The sequence below is a fragment of the Harpia harpyja genome, chromosome 4 (assembly GCF_026419915.1).
Source record: "Harpia harpyja isolate bHarHar1 chromosome 4, bHarHar1 primary haplotype, whole genome shotgun sequence".
Lineage (NCBI taxonomy): Eukaryota > Metazoa > Chordata > Aves > Accipitriformes > Accipitridae > Harpia > Harpia harpyja.
The window spans coordinates 72,188,189-72,211,459 of NC_068943.1; the positions used below are offsets into that span (position 1 = coordinate 72,188,189).

General features: G+C 41.6%; 1 protein-coding gene and 1 long non-coding RNA gene across 2 annotated transcripts; one reads left to right on the top strand and one right to left on the bottom strand.

Annotated features, from left to right (window-relative positions):
• Window positions 1-6,050: 6,050 nt before the first annotated feature.
• IYD (iodotyrosine deiodinase) lies at window positions 6,051-22,473 on the bottom strand. Its single transcript, XM_052784737.1, has 5 exons — window positions 22,199-22,473; window positions 12,843-13,037; window positions 10,642-10,801; window positions 8,608-8,764; window positions 6,051-6,640 (listed from the first exon to the last, which is right to left on the bottom strand). Exons 1-5 carry the CDS (start codon window positions 22,377-22,379, stop codon window positions 6,458-6,460), a joined length of 876 nt encoding a protein of 291 aa, XP_052640697.1. The 5' UTR covers window positions 22,380-22,473; the 3' UTR covers window positions 6,051-6,457.
• On the top strand, window positions 13,297-15,146 carry LOC128140617 (uncharacterized). The gene is made up of 2 exons (XR_008234792.1): window positions 13,297-13,393; window positions 14,825-15,146. It is a non-coding gene; the product is annotated as an uncharacterized LOC128140617 (long non-coding RNA).
• Window positions 22,474-23,271: the final 798 nt, after the last annotated feature.

Genomic DNA, 23,271 nt, shown 5'->3' on the forward strand with positions numbered 1-23,271 from the left:
GGCATTCAGGTACAGCTGATCCTGCCTTGGAGTGCGAGATGGATGCTTTCTCAAGATTCATTTTTCATGAGTCCATGAGATCTATACAGCAATTAAAGAAATAAATCAATCAAATGCTGACAGCACATCTACTTGCTTTAGGGTCTTCGAAGTGCTGCAGCTTGGTCAGAGCAAAACCATAACCTGAGGTTGTGGCTTGCATGCTTCTGTTCATGCAGGATACACAGCACCATATTAGGACTTCCTTACACCCGCAAGTTGCTTTGCTTTTATTGTACTAGCATAAATTCATATGGTAAGAAGTGCTCAAATACACAGCTGATAAACTACAGCTTAATACATCCCTGGGCACCAGCTGAGACCAAGTAGCTGTTCCTGGGCACAGTTATCTCCATCAAATGCAAGGTAGCAGCCCTTAGCTTTAAACTATTTGCAAAGAAGCTAAATACTGAAAACCTGCTATTTTCTTCAAGCTGAGAACAGTGCACTTAGATGGTTACTACAGCCCAGCTAGCTTATGGGAACCTTACACTTGATCACATAGGTGAGTTCTAAGCTATTGAGAAGATGAGCATATATACCAGTGTAACAGAGTCCCCAGACCTTGCACTCTGAATCATAAAGATTTAAAATTATTTCTAGCAGAATCAGTTGGGTTCTGGCTTACCTGGCCAGAAAGGAAGATGATGGAGTGGGTAGGATGCTGGTGCTCTCTGCCTCACTTCATGGCCAGCTGGATTGCTAATGAAGCACCAGGTGAGCTGCAATACTTTACAAGGGCATATTGAAACCAATGCCAGTTTAGCCATCCATGCAGTGGGAGGAGACAGGCAGTTTCCCATGGTTCCGAGTTCCAACAACATGTGACACTTATTCCTTTAATCACCAGGGTTCTGATGCAACCCAGCATGTTGCACCTGATTTTGAGCCCAATTGTTTGGCAAACCTCAGACAATGGGGGTCCTTGAATGCACATAAATTTGCTCACACAGTTCAAGGAAGAAAGATCCCAGAAATGTTATTCAGTGTTAGCAGCCTTTTTTCCCCCCAAACCACCCATGTTTTCACAAGGTGGCATTCAATTGTTGATTGTGAACAAGGACAATAATTGGCTATAAGAAACAGTTATGCTTTAACAAAAGGGCACAAGGGTGACTAGAGAGATCCATTTCTCAAAGAAATGTATGCTGTACCAAGGCTTCCACACAGTGCTCAGTGAGAGTCTGACCATCAAGAGATGAGGTATTTTTTTCTTTTCTTAAAATGAGATGAGATGGCACATGCTGCATCATACAGCTAGAGGGAATGGCTTGACTTGAGGCCACCCACGAGGAATCTTTGCTGAGATGAGACTACAGGGTCAGCCAAAAGTCCCCCTCCCTCACAAAAGCCTGTCATTTCACTCACGGACACCATCCCTGCCACATACTTCTGCCACCCACACAGTCCTCGACAGAAAAGGGAAAGCCCAGCACAACCTTCTGCTGCTCTTGGGCTACACTTCTCCCCTTTCTTTCCCTAGCAGGTTCCTCCTCGTGAGACTACGTGCCCACCTGAACACCTCCCCCTGCGTGCTTCATGTAGCTTATGAATGCTGTTGCACATTCCTGCTGCCCTGACAGCAAATGGCAGCCTCGTACAGGTGCCTGTTTCTCCTGACTGATGTGTGTCCCCTTCTTCCCCACCATCACTGTTCTCATAGGACTATAAGCCCACCCAAACACCCCTCAAAGAACCTGACATTTAGGTCATGAACTCCATCAGTGCTGCACACTTCTGCCACTAGATCCACCCTCACAGCAAAAAGAAGCCGTGGCATCCCGTGCTCCTGGGTGACACTTCTTACCTCTGCAGGTCCACTCTCACAAGGCTACAAGCCTGCCCAGATGTTCTCCCCAGCCCTATGGGGAGTCACTTAGCTCGTGAAGGCTGCCAACACCATTCTCTCAGCAAAGGGAAGCCCAGCACAGCCTGCTCTTGGGCAGCAGTCCTCTCTGTCTCACCCCAGTCGTCGGTCGTTTCCTCCTTGCAAGAGAACAAGCCTGCCTGAGCCCCCCTCAGATACCCGGGGTTTAGCCTGCGAATGCTACCAATGCTACCAGCACCCCTCTCAGATGTAGGAAGCCACGCACAGGCACCTGCTGCTCCCGGGTGACACTTCCCCACCCTCCGTCCTCCTCGCCTCTCAGAGACCAACATCCCCTGCCTACCCATGGGGAGGGCCGGCAGCTGGTGGCTTCTGGCCACAGGTGGGAAGGTGCCTGCTGCAGCTGCAGATCTACAACCACCGCAGGAATACAGTGCCGGGGGCCCTGACCGTCAGGGTACTGTGGGGCCCAAGCCCAGGGCCTGCACCAAAGGGAAAGGCAAGAGAATGGTCCCTGGAGCCTGCTTGCTGGCCCAGCCTGACATCTCAGGAGGTTTGCTGCTTGCCAGGGTCAGGACCAGGGATGTTGCACAGGACCTCAAGCTGCTGCCCCTTGCTGCTGATCCATCTGAGCACCACTAATGCTGTCAGGAGTGACGGGAGCATATCAAGCAAGAGTGACTGGGTGGCTCTGGGAGCAGGGTAAAGGGCATGGCGGCCCAGGCGCCGTCTCCTCTCTGGTCAGGGGGAAAGGCCTGAGCAGATGTGGAGTCCTTCAGTGGGTCAACACTTGCCTGTGTGGCTGGTATCACAGGCAGGGCTCGGGTTTTTTGACTACAGGACTCTCTTTGATGAACAAGGGCTGCTGAACAGGGACGGGATGCATCTGAGAAAGAGGGGGCAAGAGTATGTTTGGAAACAGGCCTTGTTAACCTGGTAGGGAAGACTTTAAACTAGATACGCCTGGGAGGGTTACCGTAAGCTGAAGAGAACTGAGGGCAAAAGACGACAGGATAGAGTGCACTCTTAGCAAGTTTGGGGATGACACCAAATTGCAGGAAGTGCTTGTAACACTGGTGAGTGGTGATGCTAATCAGAAGGACTTGAACACGCTGCAGAAATGAGCAGATAGGAACTTCATGGATTTCATCAAAAGTAAATACAAAGTCCCGCATCTGGGATAGAATAACCCAGTGCCACTGTACAGGCTGGGCCCAGCCAGCAGCTTTTCAGGAAAGGACCCCAGGGTGCATGGTGGACAGCAAGTTGGACATGGATCAGCAGTGTGCCCTTGCAGCAAAGGCGGCCAACCACATCCTGGGCTGCATTACTAAAAGTGTAGCAAGCAGGGCCAGAGAAGTGGTCCTTCCTCTCCATTTGGCACTTGTGAGACCATGTCTGGAGTACTATGTCCAGTTTTGGCCTGTTCAGTACAAGAAAGATAGTGACGTGCTGGAGCAAGTCCAGCAGATTCCACCAAACTGGCCAGGGAGCTGGGGCACACAGAGCTGTGTTCAGTGTGGAGAAGAGAAGGCTCAGGGGAGACCTAATTGCTGTCTGCGGGTACCTGATTGGAAGACACAGAGAAGACGAAGCCAGACTTCTCTTGGAGACGCACAGCAATAGGCCAAGAGGCAATGGACACAAGTTGAAACATGGGAAACTCCAATTAGAGAGCAGGAAAACATTTTTTTACCATGGAAGTGAACAAATACCATACAGGTTGCCTGAAGAGGTTATAGAATCTCCATCCTTAGAGCTGTTCAGAATTTGACTGGACAAGACCCTGAGCAACCTGATCTAACTAGATGTGCTTTGAGCAGAGGTTTGGAGAGGATGAATGCTGGAAGTCCCTTCCAACCTCAATTATTCTGTGATTCTAGAAAACTAGTATTTAGAGGTAAGTTTTCTAAAGGGCTCGGTTCCTATCTGAGAGGTACAGTCATTTTCTAGAAGAGGTGGGTAGACTGAGTCCAGAGCCTTTCGGAGATGTGGCCATAAGATATCATGAGGAGACATGCCGAGTTCCAGCATCTTTTGCTAACCCTGCCAAGTCTTTTAATCTTGGTTTTAAACATAAGAAGGGGAGGAATATAAAAATTAAATCCCTACTGGTTGTGTGGGAGACATTCCTCCCAGAATGTTCGCTTCCTGAAAAAACACTGTTTGTTCACCCAAAGGAAAAATCCCTAGTTAAGTGTAAAACAATTTAAATGCCAACCTTAATTTTATTAAATAATGTGTTGCATGGAAAGGCAACTTTCATTCTTACTTAATTTCTGTTTTAAGTAAAGGCAGCACACTTATTAGAGAACAGTGGCAATTCCAAGTAGGCTTGTCACAACAGGAGCACTAACATGATTTATATAAGACTCTGCAGTATCATCAGCAGTTGTAATACTACTGGAGTATTTGCATTTGAATAAGCATTTGTATGGAATAAAAAAAAAAAATGCTGCTTTTACTTATATTTTATGATTTCAGAAATCCTTTCCTGGACATAATCTTTCCCATCTAGTAGGTGTGAGGGCTTTGTTTTTCCAGCTACTATGTGTATATTAGTTTCTGGAATCAACACATGGGGGAAAAAAACCCACCATTAATCTTATTTGTTATAAAGAGGTATATTGGTATATACCAATGTTTGTTATTGTGACTTTTTTTTATATTTTTGAAGTGGTTTAGTTATTTGTTTTTTAATTATGAAACCATACTAGAAATGGCCTTATATATGCAAGGTCCTGCTGTTTAAAACTGAATTAATTTGGTAAATCTTCTCTGGGTACTTTCGTGGAACAAACATGCCATTTACTTTGCAGACAGAGGCCAGGCAGAGGCAGCGGATTTCTGTAGCTATAGGAGAGATTGCAAAGTGACACAGGTTTCAGTCCTCTATCGATGTGAACTCTGAATTAAAACAAACATAAGAGGGCTTATATACATTTACAGCAGGTATGAACTGCTTTGCAAAGGGACCTGCTATGGCAGAGCAGCATCTGCACAGAAGAAAAACTTGCTAGAGTGACTTTAATATGTGTTCCTGGTAACTGGGGACCTGCAGCCTGTCGGCCTTGGCTTGGTTCAGCTCATCCCTCTCTCCCTGACTAGCTTTTAGACCGTGCAAGCATGTAGACACAAGACTTCTTTTTTATTTTACTGTAGTTATAAAAGTTCGTTTCAGACTAGGTCTGCATGAGAAACTCTTCCTGCCATTGTTGTACCACTGAGTATGTGAAACGGGGCTAGTAAAACAGGTGAACACAGAACCATGCCTGCCAAATACCAGCAAAATGGTCTGCCAAAGAGGAAAATAGTTTTTCTCATTGGGCGACAGAGGCATTAACACTGCAAAAAGCTGTACCTCTGCAAAATATCATCCCCTCCACTTGCTTAGCTGACAACAGATCATGTTAAATAGGACTGACTTCAGACAAGGCGCAATGAGTTAACCCCTAAGGAAGGCTGAAGCCAGTTTGGCTGAATTTGCCTGAAGTTACGTGCAGCAGAGAGCAGGATGGGCAAGTATTTCACAGAATATAGGCAGCTTCAGGGAAGGAAGCCTCTCTTTCAGTGTTTTCATCTTGGACTGCTCGCAAAGCCGGCAGGAACCGCAACCCCACGAGGGGGCTCTGCCAGCGCAGGTATCAGTAGCATCAACCCTTCCAGTGAGCAACTGCCGCTGGTGCCTGTTCACATCTTGCCTGTAGACAAGGCTTTTAGTAGGGACCATTACTTCTGTGGGAAGCGACCTTAAAATAAACCTAAATATGCCTGATTTGGTGTGACACGAAAGCACCTCTCATGTGTCAGGGTCTTTAATTTCAGGGTGTTAAACTGGTATAGCTGTAGGTATAAACAGGATAACCAGAACAGTAGAAGTGGAAGCAGAAGGGGGCACAACTGATAGCTGCCATATGATCTAACTGTGCCTGGAACATGTATAAATAAATGGTAACAAGGAAATTACTTGGATGCTTTGTTTCTACTAGATCTCCCCCAGCCGAAGACACTTGTACCAGCAATAGTTTAAGAAAGCCTGATATAGAAAATGTTTTTGAGATCAATCAGGTAAGGAAAATGCTACTGTATATGAGAAAAATAGCTTCCTCCTATGCAGAACTGAACACAGTGAAGAGGAAGGGGCATTTAAATAGCACACACTGATCAAGATAACACAGCTGAGTTTGACCTCCTTATATCTTTTAATACAACCTCCATTAAATTTCTGAAGTGAAAATAACTGTGTAACGGTTATCACAAAAGTATAAGGAGAATATACATTCCAGTTCAAGGAAAGATTTGTCCCTACAATGCATAAGAAAAATCGAGTGATGAAGGTCATTTAAAGGCCATTGTACACATCCCCTGGAACAACTGCCTGGGCTCATTGGCAACAGCAGCTGTCAAATGCGCGGTGCTTGACTGCTCACTACTATTAGTAGATTACTAGCACTGAAAGAAATACAGGTGTAAACAGCCAGAGCAGCAGTGACGTAGGAGGATGATACACAGAAACAGCAGTGACAACTTCAGCTGGCTGCTGCTTACTAGCTGGCAGCAGGGATGTACTCTTTCTTCCTGGCGCTGGGCTCACATGACCACCATGATGTCTTTCAGCGGCTTTCGGGTCAGCGCAGGCACTGTAGCCTCTTTCTTGGGATAGCCAACAGGGAGCAGCAAGAGCAGCTTCTCGTTTGCTGGGCGCTGGAGCAGCACCCGGAGTTGGGGGCCGCAGTTGAGGGGTGTGGAGGTCACTGTGTACAGACCCGCATTCTGCAGCAAGACAGACAGCAACAGAGTGAGACAGAAGTCTGTGCTCTGTGTTTCTATCTGTTATTCCCACCAGACCTGTACACATTCTCCTATTGACTAGCCCAGAAATGCTACTTTGTTAGACCCTGCTGCGGGCTTTAGAACATCTAATTTACTAACAGACTCAATGGTACCATAAAAGATGCCTGCTTTGCCTACAGAGAAGTACAGTACTTCTCCACTGCAGCAACAGCACGTTCTGCCTGACATGTCTGTATGCTGTACAGCAGGAGGCTGCCTGCGGTACTCAGTGTAATTGGGGACCCATGGCCACAGTGAAGCTGAGAGGCAGTTGTGGGGTTATCACTGGAATATCATCCCATGGGGTTCATCTGGCTTATACAGAGAAATGTTTGGGTTCTTGCCTCCATACAGCTGGCAGGAAGATGCCTTACAGCTTTGTGAACATTTGTTCCTTCTCAAGAGCTGTACCTCACAGGGACAGCGGGCACAGGCTCTGCCTCAGAAGTTGTCACAGGAGTCTGTTGCCATCTCTCACAGTGGCCAATGTTCTGGCTTACATCAGAACCCCAAAATAAGTCTATGTATCTCTCCTCCTCTCTTATGGAATCTCACAAAAAAGCTGAACAACTGACAAATAATAAAGAGCTGACATTATCCAAGATATGACCACAGAGCTGAGGTACTTCCTGATAGTTGCACATGTGGATTTCAGTCTCTCCCTCCATGTAATGTAAACATTTTGGGAGGCTTTGAGGTATAAAAGTCAGCCAGCGAGAGGTGCTCAGGCAATGGGTCTCTCATGTTAAGTAATCTCTATGATCTTTTTAAGAGTAGAAGAGCTAATAGTGGTGGTGCTGAGTGTTACGACTCCATGGCACTGTGTCCTTCAATGTTGTCAATTAATTTATAGGAGCTGGGAAAGAGACAGCACTAAGGAGCCTAACGGTTGGTAGGGAGCCTCCGAAATCCCACCTGACGGTGGGCTGGCTCAGGGGAAAGTGGAGCCTTGTCACTCCGACTGCTTCTGACTAAGGCACTAGTGACACAGGTCTGGATCTGCCCCATTCCCTGTGCATTCCCTTTGCTCTCTGCTCCGTGGAGGGAAAATACAGAGCACTGTGCAGCTGCAGAGCAGCAACATCCCAGCAATGTGCTTCTGCACTGCTCACTTCTCAGATTTCCCATCCTGAAGATCCTCCGGAGAAGCAGCAATGCAGGAAGGGAAGTGTCACTCAAAACAGAATGGAGGAGAAATTGCAGTTCCTAGTAGGAAATTGGCCTAATATAAGAGGTGGCACCTTGCTGTTACCCTGCTGACAGGCCAAGTTAACTATCAGACTAGCTTCACTATTTAAACACTTGTGTGAGTACATCAGATACAAAAAGCAGAACCGAGCACTGAGAAACCACTGAGAAAATCCAACTGGCTGGTGTCAAACATGCTGAGCTTTAGAAATCGTTTCACTGAGCCTTGGAAAGACTGATTGAAATAGTACAGCCTGTTCTGTGAAATATGTCCTTGATTTTTTTTTCCAGCACTGTGTACTAAAAATGATTTGGGGTTAAGCTGGTTTTCAGGGATTACTGAAAAGAAGGGGCCAGTGTGGCACTGCACAGCCATGCTTGGGGTAGCCTGCAGACCCTGTCAGCCCTGTTAGCATAAGGCAAAAACCACAGGGGCTGAAGCCTGTCCCGGGACAAGAGTGACAAATCTGGAAGTAAGCTGCATTACATTTTTCTTCTTGTTAACCAGCACTGAGGAGAGGAACCACCTTCTCAGATGTAGGCCTGTGCAGAATAACTTTAAAACTCAAACCTAAGACATATTTCCAGGAATTGGAGTAATCCAGAGGACTGATAATGTTAAAATCTAAATTGGGTTCCACCCTCATTTGGGCAGAATAGTCTTGGTATGTAATCCAAACTGATATATTGACTCCCATTATGTTGGTCTGTCAACATACCTGCAGTGCAGCAAGCAGGATACCACAGGCAATAGAAACACTGATTTCATTGTAGTAGTGGGTCTTCTTTTTGCCATTTGGAAGCCACCCATATACCTGCTTGAAAATGAGGATCAGATACGGAGCAGTGTCCAAGTACTCTTTGATCCAGTTTGTTCTGCAAAAGAATAATGTTTAAGACATTTACTTTGCAACTTTTTCACTTTCCCGTAAGTCACATTTACTGTCTGCAAAGGGGCACTAAAGGTACATGACAATTATAGCAGTAGACTAAATCTTAGAACATTCACTGCAAAGGATTAAGTATTATCAGCTTAAATAGAAACATTTCTGGAAAAAGAAAAAAAAAGGTTGAATAGAGTTCTCAATTTTAACCGAATTGGCTGAGGAGTTGATGCGCTCACTCTGAAGAGTGGAATTGCATAAAAATAGGAGGTAGTTCTTGACCTCTTATTTGTGAACTGGCCTCATAAGCATTTGCCCTTGAGGTTGTTTAATTCCTGGAATTTTGCAGACTTGCAGATCCACCTGTTACCAGCAGTGCCAGCTTTTTTGTAATTGCGGGGAAAACTGCTGGCAGAAAAGTTCAAAACTTCTTGGCCTAATGTGTAAACCTAAATATATTTTCACGGCAAAAAAAGTTATTCTGTTTCTGGGTATTTCAGCCTTGTTAGAATTCATTTAGTTCCCTTTTTTTTTAATGACAATATACACAATTATGATGCAGGATTTAGATAAGAAAATGTGTGCTTTCTCCTGTTCTCACTCAAGATATAAAAAATACAATCTTTTAGTTGTTTACATAGCACATAAATTTACATAGCACATAAGCACCTGAAAAATAACAACATGAAACAAGTAGAGCAAATCAACACTATAAGGCTTTGTGCATATGCTTCATTTGACAAGCCAAGACTCAGTAGACATCTTCCCATTGTGTGAAGTTAAGCAAGTCAGTCAGGCTTTGGAGGGCATTTGGAACAATTAAATCTTGCATAATTCAGCACTCACATAGCGACAAGCCTTGGGGTTACCTCAGTCAGCAGCAAAGCTCCCAATGACTTTGGGAGCTTCATTGTTTGGCAAACAACAGGAAAAAACTTGGACAAGAGTTATGGCAACAGAGGTCACATGAAAAAAAATAACAAAGGAGCCAATTTAAGGATGCAGTGTTTATGAACCAGCCACCAAGGTACAATTCTACACATATTTTTAAGTTTTTCTTTCCAAACATGAATCTTAGAAATATATTAAAAGCAAGAGGGAGGAAGAAATGGAAAAGGATACTGGAAGAATTCAAGACAAGCTTATTTTATCACTTCAGTTTTCTAAACTGTGGTGCTTTCAGTAAGATTCCCGTCATCTTGAGAATCAAGACAAAGCCATGCAACAGAAAAGAGTGTGCTGAACATCTGAGTCACTTATTTCATCTTTCTTCTGGTAAGATTGAAGCACGCAGGCATAGTGAATTTTTCTTTTGTGTGTATCAGTCAGGTGCTGCATCTCACCTGGCCCTTAGAACAAGGCAGCCAGAATTAACATACAGATAGTAAATATTTTTTTTTCAGCTCCTGCTGGGTAGGAACTCCACTTTCCTCAAACAGGAGTCTTTTCTTCCCACCTGTAAATTAGCAAAATGACCACAGTATAGCGACCCTGGCAACTCTCTGGCTGGGGCAGTCTCTGACTTCTTTCTTTTTCTGTGATCTGACCTTCCTTCTTTTTCTGTGATCTGACCTTCCTTCTTTTTCTGTGATCGGGACATGCGAAACATTTACAGCTGCCCTCCTGAGGAGCACCAGAAAACTGCAGAGAGTTTAAGGAGCACAGACTGAAAAAACATTTTTAAAACAGTTTTAAAAATTGAGCTGAATATTTTCAGGTTTTGGGTTTGTGTTTTTTTTCTTCTGAAAATAAGTCAAAAAAATGCAAAAGAAAAAAAAAAAGCAGCTTGACTAAAACTTCCCAATATAGTCTTTCCTAGATTAAAACACGGCTCCCTTCAAACCCCTTAGCCAATTGACTTTTTCGTACCTCAATCTTTTCAGGTCATTAACCCATCTGTCTCCCATCCTTTTTTTGTAGTTGATTTCTTCTTCTTCTTCTACAATCTCACGAATCTTATGTTTTAAATATGGATCTTGCACTACCACAAAGGTCCAGGGCTCAGTGTGCGCTCCACTGGGTGAAGTACCTTCATACAAAAACAGGGAAAGATGAAAATGCAGGAAGGAGGGTGTGCAGTGAGAGGTATCAGCTCTTCCTTGTGGGCTTTCAGGCTGACCAACAGAGCAATGGGAAAGCAGGTGGATTAGATGGGAAGAAAAGGACTAAGGTAAGTTCTGGCACACACTCCTATTCATTTCTTTCTCGAAAAATCTGAAGTCCCATTCAATGACAGAGGTTAGTCCTTTCATAGAGCCACCTTACAGGAAACCAAAGTTAGGGATTTGTAAAAATTCCTTTGTGGTTCTTATGATGAGGCAGTATTATGGCACAATATATGTATGCAGTAATGTTATTACAAAACATTATGCTGAAAGCAACACACCATCTGAATAGGCACCCAACTCTGAGACATGATTTTAGCTGAAGGGCAAAGCTAATGGCTTTCAGGGAACCAAGACTAAGCGACCACCCACAGGAAACTGTCGCTGACTGACAAAGATGAGGAGCTGCACAATGCAGACATCTGCCATATAGCACACAGGTTTGAGTTTGTTGTCCCAAAGACAGCTGGTGTATGTAGGTGTGCACATATTAAATCTGCATTTGCTCATTCAGCCCTGATCATTACACACCAACACCATTGGAGAATATTTTAACTGCCTACAGGATGAAAGCCAGAAGCTGAAGAATATAGTTATCTATGCAGGTTTACAGATAAATAGGTTAAGGAGACTGTTTAGATCTCTCCAGCCCCTCATACATATTTTAAAAATATTTGAAGGTCTTGAACACATACAATATTTGCTGACCTAAGCACTGATTTCAGTTTGACAAACACTGAATAAGCAGCTTGAACTACCTTTTATATTAAAATCTGTTTATATTGTGAACCTTGCCTCTCCTCAGGTATGAGTAAGAACTGATGACATTTATGCTTTGCTTTGTTTTCTTTTTCTCTACACAGCCCAATGCTTTGAGGGTTACTAAGTACTTCATCTGCACTCTAGGCTTGTTCGCTTTGCTGCATTTGCCAAAACATGCTCAGTGTTTTAATGACTCCCAGCTAATTAGAGGAAGATGCAGACTTGTTACAGTGCAGTAACAAAGCTGCTTACAGTTTTTAATGGGAAAACAATGCAGCTTAAATGCTAAGAATCTCTATATTATTAATCCTGCTAGAGGCTACTGAACTTTTCTCTAAGGCAGCTTGTGAATATTTTCTATACTAGCAGCGGCTGGTTCATAGAATAAGAGCAATAATGAGGATCAAAGCCACTCCTGGCTGAAGTCAATGTTACTAAGCAGAGATGAGATTAGAACAGGACATGACAGTAATGTTTTGCAACACATAAATTCTCAAAAAAAAAAAAAAGAAAATTAATTTCTGATATTCAGTCAAATAATCTTGATCAGGGTCCTCAGCATAACACTCCAGTCATATGCAATAGGGGCCTGGCACTGATGTTGAAAGGACTGGAAAAGTTTTTTTGTTCTAGACTGAAACTTTTTTCCCCATAATAAAACTCAACCATTTATGTCGACCGAAATATTTTGCGTGGCTGAGACAATTTCATCAATTTGTTTGGGGGAAAAAAAAGCAACAAACAAAATGTACACATGATAAATATCATAATACATGAAATTTTAAAGCATGTGAAGTACACATAATTTGACATTTTTGAGAGAAAACACTTCAGTATTTCTATTTGAAAGATGTCTCACTAAACTGGACATTGATTTTGTTTTAAATAACATCTTTTAAGGCTTGAAAATGAAATGGTTTGTTTCATGCTGTTGAAATGCTCTTTCTCCCTTTTGGGTGCACTGCAAATACAAAGGAATTGGGAATGCTCCAAACCAGTCCCCGACACATAGTTGTTCAAGCTGCGTAATTTCCAATCAATCAATAGGTGCTCATTCATTATAGCTACAGCTGAATCTAGGAAACCATAAGCCAAATGCCAATTCTCTTGGCTTTTCCACATCAGTTTTACACAGTTGAACAGCAATGCTGATCCCCCCCCTTTTTTTTTTCTCCCCAAACCTTGAACCACTCAGTACCATACCTGCTGTTCTGATGACATTATCGATAACCTCCCTGGGGACCGGCTCATCACTGAGAAACCTGACAGACCTCCTCTTATTAAGAAGCTCATAAAACATCTGTGACCTTTTAATCATTTCACCCTCAGAGTAGCGCTCTGCGAAGAAAGGGACATGGGCAATATTTTCATCAAGACCTTGCCACTCTTCATCAACATCTGCAAGAAAATAAAAGTGGTTAAGAATTTTTTTGCTGGAGAACACTGTTTATACCTTTGGCGTTCACCACTTTAATGCACTTTGGCCTGCATTGGCATACATCGCACTTCTACACCACTGGAAAGGCAAAGTCTGAGGGTTCAGTTGACACAACTCATTGATCCCTAGCTCCAGCTACTGAATAAACACCTTGTTTAAATACCAAGAGGCAGGAGGGTCCTCCCGGCTGTAGCAAGTGTGATCTACAAAGAAGTCATGGCCTTCTCCACTTCAGTCTGCAAGCCTGCCTGTACAAATGGGTTACAAACTGAAACAGTGGTGGAAAGGTGGCCAACCTTTCAGCTCACTTTTCTCAGTAAATAAGTGTGAACATGTGTGTTCCTTCCTGAGCAGCCTAATAAGAAAAAATCAATTAAATTACTGAAGTTAAAGAAAGGGCTTAACTACCAATATGTGTAAAATCTCCTCTGACAAGCTGAATGTCAGCTTCTTCCATATTCATAGCATGTTTCATAGCAGAATCATTACAAGTCTAGGCTCTGCACAGATGTGACTTTGTGGTTAAGTTCTTTGGTTTCATGATACTTTCAGCATAAGAGGAAATGGATGACAGGCATCTATACTTAGGATAACAACATATCAAATGTGGGATATTGTGTTTCTTGTCTTTAATTTAAGAACTCAAAATGGTTCCTCATTTCACTGAAATGTGTCTCTCTGGGTTTTTTTAATACCACAAAATGCATCTTCTGTTGTCTCTGAGATCTCTTTCTCCCCTGCATTCCTAGAATCAGCAGGGACAGCATTTTTTGCAACTATAATGTGGAAGTTAAAGCCATTTAAATTTTGCATTTTGACTAGTCAATAGTATTGAGCAATCTGCTACAGAGGGCTGAGTCAGGAAAAAATATTCCGGTGCTTTTTCAGTTGCCATTAGGCTGTTATTCTGGAATCATAGCAATCTCCAGTGCAAATTCAAACAGCAATTATTTCTGTGTTTTAGTAGTACGCAGTTGCCTTAGAGACCAGGCTGATTTTTTTGTTCATTTTATAAACAGCAGTGAAATATTCACAAGTGCAGCTCAGCATGTGCAAGAGGCTGCAATATATACAGTTTCATATGTTGATTCTAAACAGAATGATTCTGGTCCCCAAACAACATACATTTCATTTTGCATACAAAGAAGTCACCCAGAAAATTTGTTTTGTTTAGAATTTCATGCCTGTATTAAGCACTCTCAGTCACAGTCTGCAAGGACCTGGCTCCAGGGTAATGGGAAGCAGTGACCCATTGTAAAAATTATTTTTGTAGCCATCTTTCACACTCAAACTGAAAAAGGAAGAGGATGCCTCTTCCTAGCATTCCCTTTGTGGTTTACACTTAGTAAAGTACATTATTTACTATTCAATAGCAATCGGCTGACTAGGACTTGCCCTTTTGCTAGGATTCTGGTGATGATCTCTTTCAGAAACTTTCACACCCCCTTTTTTGCTGTTCCTCCTCCACACTCAGTGAAGGGAATACTACAGGGTTAAAAGGCTATGTTTATAGTAGCAAGTAGTGTGGTGCAAGAGGATGTTGAAAGGAAGACCTTCTGCTGTGGACCCAGTGTTCAACATCCTACATGTTTTACAGTGGTAGGATAGCTGGGGAGGAGAGACAGGTAGATGGTTAGAGCTCTGCATCCTTCCCACCTCTTCCACACCGTGCATGGTACCATAGGATGCCATTTTCAAGGACCACTATGTTAAGCTGGTAAAAGCCAATATGCAAAACCTTCCACAGACAGAAGTTGGGACAGTGATGCCTGGCAGCCAAAGGATTTGAGAGAAAAAGTGATGACCCAAAAATGTATAAAACCCTAAGGGAAAAAAAAAGGACTTGGGACATGGCAACTCATCAACCCTTTCCAACTCGACTGAGGACTGTCTGGCCAGTACAGAAATTCAGAAGGTGTCCATTGATATCGACAGGACAGAAAATCATGCAAGCTTTGGGCACATAACATCTCCTGCAAGCTCCTCTCAAAGGCCTTACGGGCCTGGAAGGTGGATGGCCTCCTGCAACTGTCTTGATTGGTCCAATAAAATTAATTGTCCCTCTCCAAATCCATCTTCTGTATAGCCGTACTGAAACTACAAGAAAGATATTCATTGCTGAACTGAGATTTAGTAGTTACACAGAATGATGCACAACTTAATTTTATCCATAGGCACTCTTGTAAGAGGAGTTTCTAAATGGCAGAAATATTTTCCTTATGATAACAAAAAACTTCCTGAAATCAGCTGAGGTTATGCATTGTCTATCAGAAGGCAGAATCTGACCAGAAAACTATACTGAAAGTAGGTATTGGATAAGTGTCTTGGTGAAAATTTCAGGTCAGACTATACTATTTGTGCTTATATTAATGTGCTGTAGTGATCATCCCTATCCATTTCACAAGTTTACAACATTGAGTGTCCTGGGAAATAGAAATAGACTATTTCTGGCCTAGAAACAGTCAAATAAAACTAACTCCAGGAACCAAGAGTTCTTATGTGCTCTCACTATTTACTTTCTTATGATGAGATTTTTATCAAAGTTTAGAAAGTAGGAAATGGCATACATTCAATGCACCATACCTCTTATTCAGCCACTGATGGAGGAGACTTGATGGTCTAACCTTGGTTCCTAAGCAAATCCAAGCCCTGCTTGGTCATCTCTTTTTCTAGTATTATTGCAAAACTATCAATAATCATTTTGAGTTAGCGATACTGAGATACTGAGACTAGTCTATAAAATACTGAAAATCTTTACAAAGGAGGTTTCTCAAATGGCAGCAAAGGCTGGAGGAAATTTGTGTAATCTCTGTACCTGGTTTTGAAACACAAGGAGAGGGAAGTCAGGTAGGTGATAAACCATCAATATATACATGAATGTTGAAGGACAGAAGGATGAAGAGCAAGATTAAATTACTTTTATGGATGAGGGCAGTAGTCAGAGAACTGACTCAGATGATGTACTTAATCCAAAGAGGATGTTACTTGTAGCCAGTTGAGTACAGAGGCCTAGACAGCAAACTGGACAAGCTATCAGTGCCTGTGCAGGACATGAAACAAAAGATGGCAGGGAAGGAAGAATGAAGACACTATAACAACAGCAGTGCCTGCTTTGACTTGTGCAGGAAGCATATCAATAAAAAAATAGGTAATAATTGATGTCATGGTGGACTGTAAAGAAATAAAAAAGTAGCATGGCTAAAAAAGGGTTGGTTTTTGAGATTCACTATCTTCTGGGATAGTGTGAAGCCTACAAAGGCCCCCAAGGTCACATCTAGATCAGGACACATCTTTAAGAGAGTCATATTGCCTCAACCACACCATTGTTATGAAGTACACAGCGGAAGCATAGCTTTCCAGGTATAGACCAAACAGGAAATATTACGATAATACTAAAAACCAGGCTTCCCAGCTGACGCATCCCATACCTTAACCAAATAACCCATTCTTCTCTTGGTGCAGTGACTCTCTTAGCTTTGGTTTCAGTGAAAAGGGAGGACATTAGAAAAAAAAAAAAAAATATTATCAGTTCATTCAATTTAATTGACTAAATGAAAGGGTAAGAAAAAATAGGTCTAACTGTGGTTCTCGATTTTTAAGAGAAAAAACTTGGGGAAAATAAGGGATTAAGAAAAATTAAGTTGGAGAACTCAGATTGAAGAATTCAGAGATCAGGAAGCAGAGAGATTTGGCATTTCTTTAAATCAGAGGTATAAAAATCATCTTAGATGTAATTGGTTGAATAAACATCTCAAATGATCTATAGGCAACTAGGAATGGAAGAAAAAGATTAGTTAGCACAGAAATGTAGACCTTGTAAGACAGGAAGTATAAAACTTGCAGTATTATGTAAGGTCAAGCCGAGTTAAATTTTGAGACATCTGTTTGCTTGTTTTGCAGGTTGGTTTTTTTCCCATGTAAGTAGAAGAGAAGAAGTGAAGATGCTGCGTGGTCAAGATGGTTCAACTTAATAATAACATAGTGAAAAAAGAAATGTCCTTTCAAAGATTTTGGACATGGGACAAAGGTGAGGTGACTAGTGAGAATGAAAGTGTGAGAATCACTACATCTAAGCTTAAGTTTTGTAAGCAAAACTTTAAAACCTTGATACACTCAAAATGGGAATACTGGCTGAGGCAGGGGAAGAACCCAGAAGTGAGACAACTGACACACAAACCCAAAACTCTCCTGGCAATTTTTTTTTAATAAATAAATTCATCTATTATTTATTCTTTTCCACCATGTGTCTACCATTCATTCTTAGCAGTTAACATTATCCATATGCTAAGCTAAAATCATTATCAGCACCATCTGTTTAGTGCATGCTCTCTATATCTTTAATTGCTGTGTTTAGACATATTCCTGCTTGTACGGTCACATTATACAATACTACAAATGTCTTGTTTACATCTCTGTGTATTCCATCATTTGATGGACAACAGACATCCTGCTAGTCAGTCTATTATCTTGTTAGCCACATTCTCAAGATTGCCATCAATTCTATTGTACATTTACAATAGTCAGCAGGCTTCCTGCTCTTTAAGCAAATCTGAAATGGTTTTGGCTCAGACTTCCCAAGTGAAATCTCATTTTAGAAGTACTATTTCTCTGACTCTATCAGAAATTCCTCTCTGGATACATTTAGGATTATGTTTGTGTTCTTCCCCGCAGTTCATAGGGGAGGTTATAATCAGCCTACAAATCATGTAATAAATTTTGCCTCAGTTTGTAGCAAAAATTCTTACCATGAGTTCCTAATAACATAAACTCACACTAAGAACAACGACTTGTCATTTCATTTCTGTTGGCCACTTATTTTACTGACACTGACACTTCCCTGTGTCGTTGGGTCCCAGTTGTATGTCATTAAGAAATTTCACTTGTACACTCCTTGGTTTTATGCAAAGACCACTAGAAAATATTAACAATTGGTCCTGAAACCCATCCTTGAGAAACCTTACTTGTAACCTCAGTCTAGACCAATGTGTTTGCTTTCCAAACCAACTCTTTCAGTTTCTTCTCTAAGGAATTGCTTCCTAAGCATAGAATTCCTCTCCAATCCTCTTTTCCAGTGTAAAGGCACAATACATAGGAGAACAATTTAATGTATATAAAGAAAGCTTTCACATCTTTGGACTTAAAATGCTGGGCAACTGACCTTCTCTTTTTTTGCTTGATTAATGGCAGACTGCTACATAATCTGCCACTACAGGAATCCCAGTAGTGAATCCAATCCTGAACTGTGTGGCTAATAGGGAACTAAAAGAGATGGAGTGCCTTACTAGTGGGTTATAAATAGTGGTTAGCAGGCTGATCCTGGAAACCTCAAGAGCTGGTCAGGGATCTTAAGCAAAAGAAGTATCAAGTGGGAGAGGCAGACCCTGGAAGAAAGAAGCCAGCATCAAAATACTGTGAAAATTACCTCAAACTGGAATATAGTTGCAGAAGGTTTCTTAAGATCTTCAGAGAAATGGAGTGGCTGTTTTATAAAGAGAAGATTTGCTGGTTTACCTAGTAAAAGGAAAGCTGAGAGGTAATCTGATTGCTGCCTGTAAACCACAGGAGGGTATACACAAGGGCTGGAGAAGCATCCTTTAAGCTAACAAGAAGATGGAACAGGAAAAATGGGTATAGTATTAAGTAAGTTTGGGCGGGCAGGCAGGCAGAGGAGGATTTTTAACCCATAGCACGAAGTTCTGGAATAGCTTTCCAGCAAGGTTAAAGAAGTAGGGACAAAAAAGGCCAGTTTTCATGTTCATTCAGCTGATGACAAAGGCTGGAGGTGTCTGCAGCAGCGGGGAGATAAACACAATGATGCATCATGTCTGTGTAAGTCCTGTGCTCCTAAATGACACAAAGCATGAACTGTCACTGAATTGGAAAATTAAACTGCTACTGCCTGATTCATGTCAGTAGTAATATTAAAAGATATGGGAAGCCTTTGAACTTGGGGAGTGGAGAAATATTTCTAAGTCAGAGAGGTCTGTTATAAGAAGTATCACAAGCAAAGAGCAGTGCATTTTCAGAAGAGATGGAACATTTGGGCCTTAAGTAGAGTACATCACCAAAGTCCCCACGATTAATATGTAGTAATAAAATGCCTTGGCTATTGATCTCTGCAACTGATCCCCAGGGTAACAAGGATACAAATAAATTTCAACCTCATCCTCCACACCACTGTAAACTGGGTCTGTATTTACCATATCCATCAACTGTATTGATCTGAACGTATGACCAAGAAAGTGACCAATATACAATAAGCTCCCTGGGCTAAAGGCTGAATTTGTCTTTGTAATAGTCCACATCTAATTGTGTAAACCTGAAGCAGTGGGAGACGAGGTACCACCACTTTAGGATGAGATGCCCACCACTAGAAGAGACCCCTTGTGACTCATAATTCAAGACAAGGCTGAAGAAACATCTTTTTCATCTGTATCTAATCACACGTGACCTAATGCAAGACATGGCCAGATACACACACATACAGACCATTCTTGCCAATCCACAGCACAACAGTCTCTCATTCTGGATCTCATAAATTAAGGAAAAAGTTACAGGACAGATGGGAATGCAAACAAATCTGAAGTACTGCCAGTTAAGGCATTAAACAAATGGACTGAGTGAATGCTTTCCACTTAACCAAAGAACTGGGTTTCTGGCTGCTCTGAGAAACATCCTTCTCTTCAGCTACCGAAAGCATAACACAGACAAGCTTGGGAGCACTTGGCCCTCCCCCTTCTACCCTTCACTGCTAATAAGTGACCCTACTGAGTCTGCCCAAGCAGTTCAGCTAATTACTCTGAAGGCTTTGCTGCTCCAAGGTATGTCCCGCTCAGGGGAAACATCCCTGCTGGTGCCACTTCAGGGAATGTTCATGGGGCTGATGTCACCCAAGTTCAGTGCTTTTCTTACAGAGTGCTTCACTCTCTTGGCAAAGCACCCTCCCTTTGGTCACGGATGCATATCGAAAGACTTGGTCTTCAGCTGCCCTTCCTATCAGGGGCTGTTCAAAATTCAGCTTGTTCACCTATGGCAGCCCTGGACTCTAGCTTTAGACAAAGCCTTAAAAATGTTTCATCTCACCTCATTCAAATTCTCTTCAGAGGAACTTTAAACACAAGCCAGCTTGAGCCACTTAAGTACAAATGAGCTTTTCTGATAAAGTAAGATACACTAGTAAAGCAGCAGAATTTACACAGCAGGTAAAGTATTCTTTACTATTAAGAAAATCTCTGTCTACATCCATGTTTCCATTTCAGCATCTAGTGCAGTCAGTGAAAATTTTAACACTGAAAACAGGGTGAATATGTGTTGATTCTTAATTATAGCATTAGCAGAGTAGCAGATCCTTACCAAGGTGGCCATATTATCTTCTCACTTAGGCTGGGCTTTCCCCTGCTGAAGAAAAACTTCTCTAAGCATGATGCAATTATTTTAATTTTTCTAGAGATAAAAGACATGCCTGTTTTGCAAAGATGTTGCTTCAAATCACACACCATTAAGGGAAAGATGATTATTTGCTGTTAAAAGCAACATAGCAAGAAAACCTAATTTGATGTCAGATGACATGGTACATTGAGAGAGGTTTTATTTAAAAATAAATAAATCTCCTTTTAGCAACAGCACAAACGTGTCTATATACCTGTCAATTTTTTGTAAGAAATTTTAAACTAATATAATTTTGGATTTAGCACCTGAATAAAAGGGAAAACAACTAAGACATAAAAGAATAACATTTTATATATGCAGCTGTGGCAGTAAGGCTCCTTGTTAAGAGCCAATAGGTTTGTTTATTTAGAGGAACTAAACTTTTAAACTGATAGAAACAACTGTAATCAAAGATGTCACTGATAATTCATAGATTATAACTTGAACTACCCACAGGAATTTTAATTTGCAGCAATTTAACTGAACTAGTAAGCCACTAATGACAAAGTAAATAGGGGATAATTTTATACGGAATCTATTTTGCATTGAACAAAGGAGGATACAACATATAAACTAATTTTTAAAGAAATTTTGTGTATTTGGGTAATAGTCAACGTGGTTCAAAATGTTCCAACTATCAGCTATTTCTGGAAACTGATACACAACACTAACTCAAAGTACACCGAACACTGCGAAGTAAAGAGAAATAATGGTTCTTAGAAACAGGTATATGTACAGAAAAACAATATAAGTTTCAAGATTCCTAGAAGCAGACTCAGGGAATGTGTCATTATGGGACAAAAAAACCACACAAAAAGCCTTTGAAACCAGCTTGAGAAAAAAAAAAAATCTATTAGCCGCACGTTTAAAAACTTCATAGGAACAGAAATGTGTAGGTTTTTATTTTATAAGGAAATAAAGGGAGCTTATGGAGGATAATCAGGAAACAAAAAGAAGGAAGGGCGTATTTTGTGCTCAGACTTTTGTCTGTGTGTCACTACTGTAGATGCAGTAGAAATCACTACTAAAAAAAAAGAGGCATTTTGTACAGGTTCAAATATGCAGTTGTGTGAACAGATTAATACCATCACCACATTTTGTTCTTACTTGATCAACATAGCTCCCAAATGATCCCAGTGCTACTCCAGCTCAAGCTCTCATGGACGTTCTCAGAAGTCACAAATGGAGAACTTTTGTAATAACTGTAATAAACCCATTTCCAACATTTCTGGGGGTGCTGAGACCAAATATGCAGCACTAGATGGTAAAGTGGGATGAGATGTCTACAAAATCAGCTTGCAGATAGAAACTCTTTGCTCAGGTCTTCCCTTTGCTCACACTAATGAGGCCTGGGAAGAGGCTGGGGGGACTTCAGCAGTATCTCCTTTCTTTCCCTACATTGCCAACAGAGTCCCTCCTAGGTCTGAGGTCTGCTGTGCAGAGGGACAGACAGGAGTCTGTGAAAATGCATTTTCTTTTTGCACTCTGACCTGTGGGATCTGGGGAAAATAGAGATTTACACCAAGAATGACATGACATGACATGAGGACAGCCTCCTTCCAGGGCACAGCGGCAGTGTAGCACTATGCATTGCTATCACTGTGGAGAACTCCAGAAGATCGCATCTCCTTTATTCGTGTCAGCAGATAAAATTCAAACAACAAAAGTGCTCAGCGGATAAGATTTTTCTTACCTTCTTCCTCTAAGTGGTGGTCAGTGCCATCTTTTAAATCTTCATCAACCCACGGACGAGATAGAGGCTTGCTTTTAGTTTCATGTTTTTCCTTCTCTCCATTAGTCTTCTTCAGTATTACCCCAATCAAAACACAGGTAATAGCTATAAAGACTGGGGTTAGGGAAGAAAAGAGTGCCATGACTATGGAAATGTGAAGCCTTCCTTCTAAGTTCAGTAGTTTCTCCCGAAAAGGAGAGGAGAGGATGAAAAGGGAAGAGCAGAACGGCAGTAAGCAGAAAGGGGTGGACCCAAGGTTCAGTCCTCAACCCTATACCAGTTCTACTTTTCAGCCACCGCCCCCACAATCTCATCTGTGATGCTGTTAGGCAGACCCAGGTTTATATATTTTCTGGGAAGAAACTACTTACAAACAGCAAGTAGAGGCACTGACCATATACAAACGCATAAATTCTGTCCAGTGCAAAATTAAAAAAACCCAAAAGATCTTTCAAAACTCCAGACTAAGGCAAAACACTCTCCCCACCTCCCCCTTATTTTTGTTGTTATGGTGATCTCTGTAATATTGCTTGTAACAATTATTATGAGAAAGAGTGAAGTGGGAATGTGACTTTTAAAAACTGATGGCATCCCTTCAATGTTTAACTCATAAAATTAGTCATATTGCATGTATCCCAGGAAATCAGAATATCACCAATTGAATATCAGCTTGCAGCAGCACCCTTGGCTATGTAAACAGGTCAATAAAACAGATAAGTGGCAGCATTACCTCCATATGAAGCATGAATGAGATGATTCACAGAACCCTGTATTCATCCTGGATATTCTGGGGGAAGAAAAAAGAATAATTTAGGGAATCAATGTAAGAAATATTTGAGGGCTGAATATCTATGCTGCAGTGAATTTTAAAACTGTGATTCAGGTATCTTATCAAAGGAAAGATTAAAAAGTGATAGGATCCTGGTCTAATCTAAGAATAGTCAATGTCTAAATGCTTAACCAATTTTTTACCTCAGTCCACTGCTTAGGAACTGAATCAGCACAGCAGCACTGAAAAAATGTCTGTATCTAGG